At 38.3% G+C, this 9,294-nt stretch overlaps 1 protein-coding gene across 1 annotated transcript; it reads left to right on the forward strand.

The window, feature by feature from the left end:
• Positions 1-353: 353 nt before the first annotated feature.
• On the forward strand, positions 354-2,015 carry LOC104118765 (uncharacterized). The gene is made up of 3 exons (XM_070175833.1): positions 354-591; positions 946-1,141; positions 1,490-2,015. The coding sequence occupies exons 1-3, from the start codon at positions 354-356 to the stop codon at positions 2,013-2,015; spliced, it is 960 nt and encodes a 319-aa protein (XP_070031934.1).
• The last annotated feature ends 7,279 nt before the right edge of the window (positions 2,016-9,294 follow it).

Consider the following 9,294-nt stretch of genomic DNA (forward strand, 5'->3'; position numbering starts at 1 on the left):
GAGCCAATCTTCAAAATGCCGAGGAAAGATGTTGCAACAAGCAGGACTGAAGAATGCCAGAAAGCCTTCGACAAAGTCAAGGAGTATTTATCTAAACCGCCAGTGTTGGTCCTGCCAGAACCAGGAAGACCTCTGCTGCTTTATCTGTCTATGATGGATGGGGCCTTTGGCTATGTTCTAGGATAACATGATGAAACTAGAAGGAAGGAGGAGGCGATATATTATCTGAGCAAGAAGTTCACGCCTTACGAAGCCGGTACTCTTTGTTAGAATGCACCTGTTGTGCTTTGACATGGATAGCCCAGAAGTTGAGATATTATTTCTGCGCATACACTACATATCTCATATCAAGGATGGATCCACTAAAATACATCTTTCAGAAACCCATGTCTACCAGTAAGTTAGCAAAGTGGCAGATATTGGTGAGTGAGTTCGACATCATCTATGTAACTGAGAAGGCAGTCAAAGGGCAAGCATCAGATGATCACTTGGCAGAACATCCTATAAACAGAGAATACGAACTACTGAAGACATATTTTCTAGATGAAGAGGTATCATTTATAGGAGAAAATATTACCAAAGCATATGATGGTTGGAGGATGTTCTTCAACGGAGCAGCAAACTTTAAGGGAGTGGGAATCAGAGTTGTCTTAGTATCATAAACCGGTCAACATTACTCGATATCCACAAAACTCAGGTTCCCATAAACCAACAATATGGCAGAATACGAAGCCTGCATCTTGGGACTCAGGGTGGCTATCGACATAAACATTCAGGAGTTGCTAGTAATCGAAGATTCTGATCTATTGGTGCACCAGGTTCTAGAAGAATGGGCTACTAAGAACACCAAAATATTACCGTACTTTCATTATGTAAAAGATTTGATCAAGAGACTCACAAAGATAGAGTTTAAACATGTTCCAAGGATTTAAAATGAGTTTGCAGATGCATTAGCCATCTTGTCTTCCATGATACAACATCCAGACAAGCATTTCATCGATCCTATCACAATTAGAATTCCTAATCAGCCAGCTTATTGTGCTCATGTTGAAGAAGAGTTTGACGGAAATCTGTGGTTCCATGACATCAAGGAATACTTGGAAAAGGGAGAATATCTAGAGAATGCTACACACACTCAAAAGTGCACGCTCCAAAGATTGGCCAATCATTTCTTTCAAAGCATAGGAACTTCATATAGAAGAACTCCCGACTTGGGATTATTGCGATATGTCGATACCAAGGAGGCATCTAGATTGCTCAAAGAAATACATGCCGGAACTTGCAGACCCCACATGAACGTTTTTGTTTTGGCCTAGAAGATATTATGAGCAGGGTAGTTTTGGATGACTATGGAAACAGACTGAATCAAATATGTTCAAAAGTGTCACCAATGCTAGATATATGTTGATATGATATGAGTACCGCCCAACGAACTCAATGTAACTAGTTCACCCTGGCTTTTCTCTGCTTGGGGCATGGATGTTATCAGACCAATCAAACTCGTTGCTTCAAACGGACATAGGTTCATTTTGGTGGCTATAGACTACTTCACAAAATGGGTTGAAGTTGTATCCTATAAGGCTGTAACTAAGATCGTAGCAGATTTTGTTTGGGACCGCATTGTTTGTCAATTTGGAGTACCTGAGGCAATCATTACGAACAACGCCGCCAATCTTAATAGCGGCCTGATGAAAGCTATGTGTGAAACATTCAAGATTAAGCATCAAAACTCTACAGCATACAGGCCGCAAATGAATAGAGCTGTAGAGGTAGCCAACAAGAACATTAAGAAAATATTAAGGAAAATGGTGGACAAATACAAGCAATGGTACGAAAAGATTCCATTTTCTTTGCTCGAGTATCGCACCACTGTTCGCACGTCCACGGGGCAACCCCCTACCTACTCTGGTCTATGGTACCAAGGCCGTTATCCCTATCGAAGTGGAAATTCCTTCATTAAGGATAATACAATAGGCCAGGCTCAGCGACGCGGAATGGGTACGGAACCAGGATAAACAACTAGCTCTCATTGATGGTAAAAGAATGAACGCAGTGTGTCACGGTCAACTCTACTAGAACAGAATGGCAAGAGCCTTCAATAAAAAGGTTAGGTCAAGGCAATTTACTCCAGGGCAATTAGTGTTGAAATGAATCTTCCTACATCAAGATGAACCAAAGGGGAAATTCTCACCTAATTGGCAAGGCCCTTACATGGTTCACCGAGTACTAATAGGAGAAGCACTTATACTCATAAAGATGGATGGAGAGATTTGGCCAAAACATAAAAATTTGGATGCGGTCAAGAGATACTATGTTTGAGACTATGTTTTCACTTTCTATTTGATGTAACCTGAACTACGCTTGACCTGATTCCCATTTAAGAGGGGATACGTAGTCAGCCATGTGGGTTCGGTGATATCATAATAAAATCTTCATTTTCCCTATGGTCAGAAACTAGGGCAAGATCTCAAGTTTTCCCGATATCATCGTATGTAGAATTCATCAAGGAATGTGTCGCCAGAAGTATGCATTTAAACTAGGGCAGAATTTTGAGGAGAATCCTCAAAATTTTGAGTTAAGGAGGTTGCAATGTCTCAAAAGCGTGTCATAATTATCAATTCGACAAAATTATTCTCTCTCATGCATTATCACATATTTCAAACAACTAAATTTTATATAAACAATTTATCATGCTTCTTTTTCAAAATTTCATTTTTTATAGTAACCAGACGTTACTAGGGTGTGACTCAGACAGGACCTCAAGACAAGAGCAAAGGCAAAGCAAGAAATCGAGAGCACGAACCAACCTTCCCCCTCCAAACTCACAATTTTTCTTTAGATACAAGAACAATGGATATAACAAGAACGTCTGCAAATACACACACAACAAGATCACTATCTTCACATCGACAAAAGTCGGCAAACGCAAACGCGTCAAGATAAGAAATACTTTGCCCTCTCGCATTTAGTCATTGCTTTTCTTGCATAGGGCTAAGCATTGCCCTCATCTTCGCATAAGGATAAACGTTGTCTTTCTTTGCATGAGATTAAGCATTGTTTTCATTCCTCGCCTGTGGCTAAGCACTGCCTCTATTATTGCATAAGGCTAAGCACTGCCTTTCTTTGCATGAGACTAAGTATTGTCTTTAATCCTTGCATAGGGCTAAATACTGCCCTCACCTTGCATCATCCTCATAGCCTGAAGACATCATGCCATGGCCAAAGGATCTATTGAAATTGCATATCATTATTCAAAGGCATCATAGTCCAAAGGAACCATCCTCATGGCCCGAGGACACCATTTCATGGCATGCGAATCCTTTATCATATGCTTCATGGCCTAGGACGTCATAGCCTAAAGACATCATCCTCATCGTCCAAAGACAACTCTCATGGTCCGAAAGGAATTTCCATCTTGTTTAAATTTTCGCAATAACCCATATATATTTGCGTGCATCGTGTTCTAAGTTTTGCAGGTACCTAAGGAGGTAACCGTTCTACAAACAGGAGCAATTCTCGCCCGGTTTCCGTTCACAACATTCACATCCTTCGATCACCTCAAACGTAACCGCTAATCAGCAATTGATTACCCTTTGTTCTTTAACCGTTCAAATATCTTCCTTGTACATCCGTACGTTCAATTTGCATTCATAGCCCTACTTGAATTTATCTGTTATTCACGATACTATCCTACTCAAAAGATCCTTTTTCGAAACACACGGCCACACTTATAACAACTCCATCGATTTCGTTCGTCGTTGGATCCAGAACTACACACGACCTGATTCCCATAACAGCAGGGATATGTAGGCAACTCAAGAGCCAGGGTTCGGCCCCCATTTTGTTTTTTTTAAAACACATCATTCTTCAGTCACTTCGGACAAAATTGGTTATTATTTTCTTTATCAGACAACTCTTTCATCATTCCCGGATAAAGAGGGAAAGCTATTGATACCCAATTTTACCCTCATATTTTTATAAATATCATATATACTTTTAAAATATCATTCCTGCATCATCGCCAATTTACAAGAATCATAGAAGTATTTGTCTATAATTGTTCATAATTTTTAAAGCTTAAAAATTGATTTCTTGCATTTAAATTATTTGAATATGTATTAATTACCCCTTTAAGATATTGTTGTGATGACTTATTTGAACTCACGTATATGTTTTATTATATTTTACTTTATTTTATACAATTATATTTGTATTTCTAAAGCTATTTACATAATTTTGCAATAACGGCCTATATTCTATACATAATTGTACTTATTATATTATTATGCTAAAATAATATTTCTTATACTCTTATAATGTTAAGCTATTATTTTCAAGTATGTTACTGCATAAATAATTTTTTTATTATTCACTAGTCATTTTTATAATTTATTTTTAATGTGTTTTGTATATTTAATTTATAGCCCCAATATAGGGCTAATTTCGGAACAAATTTGACCCAAGTTATTACCCCAATACCCCCATAGACCAAACCAAGCATCTCTTTTAATGAATCTAGTCGCGCCCCATTTAAACGACCCGCCCCATTACCTGTTTGATCCTGGCCGTTGATCTCAAATGATCAACGGCCCACAATAAATCCCTACCTTTCCTTATATCCCCTCACCCCAAACACTAATCCCATTCTCATACTTCAGCCACCCCTTAATACTCTCTACTCTCTTCTTCTCTGAGGAAACCCTAGCCGACATATCCCTTAATCCTCTCCGATTCCGACATTAATATGGAACCCCTCCATGATTTCCATTCCATAAATGTTCTGTCACCTTGTTACTTACACGATTTTGGTATCAACTAGTATTTGCCTATTTTTGGCAAGTACCAGGCCCTAAGTTATGTGCAATCGTCTTCAATCTTCAAGATCTAGATGGTATTTCGTGTATATACGTTCATGACAAGGTAATATGAGGCCGATTCACCAAGATCTTTGGTCGATTCTTTGATTTCCGTCGAACTAGGGTTTGAAATTTCTTTTTTTCTTTACTGGTTCTATTATCGATTGCATGTGGTATTTTCCTTCTTTATTTGTGTTTGATTAATTATTTTCCATGTTTGCTTGTTCGATTTCTACCGCTATATAACCCCTTCCCAATTTTCCCTTAGGACGGACCTTAATCGCTGAAACTACTACTGTCTTCTTATTCTTTCTTGTCTTATACAACTCTGAGGCTCAATATTTTGGGATGAAACCCTAGGCCATCATAATTCGATTATCGAACCTTTCTCAGTGTGAGCACTGCCCGGGGTTCATTCGAAACCCTTGGGAACTCTGACGAACTGAGATTCCTCGGTTCTACTATTTGTTTTGCTATTGATATTGGAGTGTTGCTGAAATTATTTCTCTTGTTTACTTGTTCATTCATCTGTAACTGGTAAGCATCTATGACTCTTGCAATTTTATTTCTTTCCGTTTGAATTCCTGTTCTGCATATCTCTATCTTTGAGAATTTTTATGAACCAGTATGCCATTATATGCTTTGAAGTTCTTCTTGAGGCTCTATACCTTCTAGAAGTCAAACTTGCCTATTTGTTGCCTTGATTCTGCTTCTTAAGCCTGCTTGCTAATGTATGTGCTCGAATGCTTATTACTGTTGCTTATTTAGAGTTTGGTTTCTTGCCTTGTTCTGTACTCTTGTGATGAGTCGAGTCATGCCCAGAAGCTTTTTTAATTCTTGAGTCATTCACGTGCAACTTGATACTTTTTCTAGAATTAATTCATGGTCATGTTATTAGCCGAGGCATGCTTTTCCCTGTTACTTGTGAACTAATGCTCCTTCCCTGCATTGTCCTGTACCTTTGTGATGAATCTATACATGTGTTTCAGACCTTGTTAAGTCATACCTGTCCAACCTACTAAGTTCTTGACATTGTGTTGATTAGCTAAGGCCTGCTTTCCATGTCATTTAAGTTCTAATGTATGCTTTGACTTATGCAATCCTGTTTGAGACCCTAGGGAAGACCTCATGTCTAGACTTTTCCCCCCATATGTGATTAAGCCTAGTGCAGGCTAGTCCTGTTAACCTATATTTGACATATCCTTGCTCATTATGAGTCCTGGTGATATTCAAACCTTCGTGTATGATTGATAATGTTAAAGTCTTCATGCCCAGTTGAGTGGATTGTTACAGACAATTTCCATTAGCAAGTTTGTTATTGATCATATTTGCACTGGACCCTCATGCTAGGTATCTTATTTATTTCCGTCTGTGATTGTGCAAGATTTCTCTAACAAGATTGTGTTTAAGTTAGACTTAGATCATATTATATCCTGAAACTCTATCTGGGATTGCCTGTTGGTTTGTGATGTTCCATCTTGTCTTCTATACTTCTAGCATTTTATATATATAACTCTGTGTGATCTTATCTACCTGCTCTGGTTTACACTATTGCTAGTTTCATTCCTAAGAATTAAGTGTGTGGATTTCGAGTTGTTTGATTAATTTATGAACAACTTGTTACTCATGTCGTTAAGTATGGAATTGTTGGGTAAGTTAGTTCCCCTCTTCAGACTTGGCATGGGTCTGCGTTCGAGTCACGCAGGTATACCTATACCTAGGTTTACTATTTTGTGTGAAGAATGAGATCACTATAGACCTTAAAGTTGTTGGGTTATTCCTCTTTGGGCCTGCTCTACTTATTGAGCATGTACTCATTTAGCTTGTAATATGCGAGCATGTATTCTTCATTTTGGGCCTGTAATGATTAGTAAACAAATAATTGGGGGGTTCGTGAAATTGGGGAATGGGTGTGCTTTATTCTTGCATAAAGAGTAGAGAACATGCCTATAGGGCCCATGTGTTTTATTTGCTATTCTTCTTGACTTGGTCTGCTCCTGCGTGCTAATATCAATCATGTTTATATGAACCGCACATATGTCACCCAATTTGACTACATACTACCTCAAACATGTAGCAGTCACTATACTTGATTTCTATGTTATTACTATGCATTTAGACAGTATGCGTATAAGATGTATAACATATGTTTTGTCAACCTAGAAACCATGCCTATAGGATTTCAAATAATCCATTGGTCAATTGCTTCTATTACTTTTAGTGTACTGCCCATCTAGATATTATGACTATAGGAGTAAAGTGTTATAAAATCAAGAATAGTTGTCAATTATTAGAAATCCGGCCTATAGGATGTCGTTTCTCACATAAGAACTGCTACAGGATCAATGTTTTTAATACTAGACTCTCAAAGTTGTTTCATTGCCTAAGTTATGCCACTACTAGAAATCATGCCTATAGGAAAGTTTCACCCGCCTAAGACGCCAATTTATTAATTCAGTGCTAATAATCCTGAGTCTGCAAACAATTTACTCCCTCCTCGCCTAAGCCATGTAGAACAATAACGATGCATATATGATACCGGAATTCAAAATCACCTAGAAACCATGCTTCTAGGACTCTAAGTCTTGATTCTGAAACTATGTACTGCTTAAGCTGCCCGTGTGCATTTGTTGTTTATGTGTCGTGGTTAACTTGGGCCTTTAATTGTCTTTATGTGAAGTCCTATCTATTTTGAATATCGCTTAGTTTTACCATTTTTAGCAACCTAGGTGAAGTCTAGAGCCATCCAAATAGTAGGTCCAAAGCCTCCTGGACCATAGGTATGGGACGGGTAGTGCACGCATAGGATACGATTTAGAACTGAATTAGAGCGCCTTTAATTAATAACTTCAACATAATAATTGGGTAGCAGGAGATGATAATCTGTGCCCGCTGAATAATATGAGCAACCCCTACCTTAAGGGAGTTGCGAAGTATTATTTATGTTGCACGGGGTGATCCTTTAGTTTAAAAAACATAGGACCCCCCTTTTTTTTATGCACTTATTATTTACACTTAGTCATTTAACATAGACCAATGTAGTTGTATCCTTGTAATCATTAAGGATTTGTACTGATTCTCATGTGTCATGATAAGACTGTTCGACTTCTATATTTCCCTTTGTTTATTTGATCACCTAGCTTAATTACATAATCTGCATAGTTTAAAATTCGGTCGGGACACACAGTTATGGACCTCGAAGAGTGCCTGATACCTTCTCTTTGAGGTAATTTGTGTCCTTACCCGATCTTTGGTGACACGTACTAGTCAAACAGAGTTATTTACAAATAGGTACCCTAACTCACCTTAAAAATTATTATGTGGCGACTCTTCTCTTTTAATGCCTCCTTTAAAAGGGGTGTCATACCTCAAAGCCCGCTCTTGCGAGGAAACGGGACGCGACAGCATGGCGAATCTACTGGGGATATACTTAGGCTCTTACCATAACAAACTTGACTTATGTGGATTATTTCTATTATTTTTTTTATATTTGTTTAAATTGCTATGAAATGTACATCCCTCTCCTTATTCTCCTATATTTGTTTAAATTGCTATGACATGCACATCCCTCCCCTTATTCTCCTTTATTTGCTATGACATGTATGACCTCCATCCATTTCCTTCATCGTGTCTAAGATTACTATATCATGATTCTCCCGTCACAATTTCCCTACTTCTTTCATTACATTCTCGCACATTTTCATGAGCTAAACTGACTTCTCTTTTTTGTTTTTCTTTTCTTTCCTCTTCTTTTCATGTTCACCTTTACTATGTTATTTACCGCTTTTATGTATTCTTATCATGAAAATACTTGGCAACATGTTACTATTTCTGCATAAAGCATGCTCCACATCATACTCCACTCGTGCCTATTATCAACATAGCGGCACTTGATGAGTGTCCACGCTTTCCTGAAATCACCTTTTTAAATCGGAAAGGCTTATTTGCTGTAGACTAATCGATCAGTGGTGCAGTCGATGCTCCCATGCCTTTCCCTCTCAAGCTGTACCACTCTAGACCTTGCTAGAAGCCACACTCCGATTTAAAATTTAAATGCATCATGCTAAACCTAGTACAGAATGAGACGCCATTGATGTAACAACCCCCTTAGATAAAACCTTGTCCAAAGTTCGATGGGATTTCCACAATCCCAATGGACACTAGCATATTATGTGCATTACTTGGAGAAAATGCGCCAACAAGTTGATCATTATTGCGTAAGTAATCGAATTTGGAGGGGGAAAAGGCTAACTCTTATTTGTTTGCAGAAATGAAGCACGAAATCCCCAGGTTCTGTATGGTCCAGAATATCCCGCCTTTCCTACTTGACTGGTGGAAAGACCTTGCACCTTGTGATAAAAATCATGTGAGTAGAGTACTTGGTGACCTACCATCTTTACTGAACATTCAACCAAATAGAGAATTGATTGAGGCCGCT

This window comes from Nicotiana tomentosiformis, chromosome 5, assembly GCF_000390325.3.
Source record: "Nicotiana tomentosiformis chromosome 5, ASM39032v3, whole genome shotgun sequence".
In the NCBI taxonomy this organism is placed as follows: domain Eukaryota; kingdom Viridiplantae; phylum Streptophyta; class Magnoliopsida; order Solanales; family Solanaceae; genus Nicotiana; species Nicotiana tomentosiformis.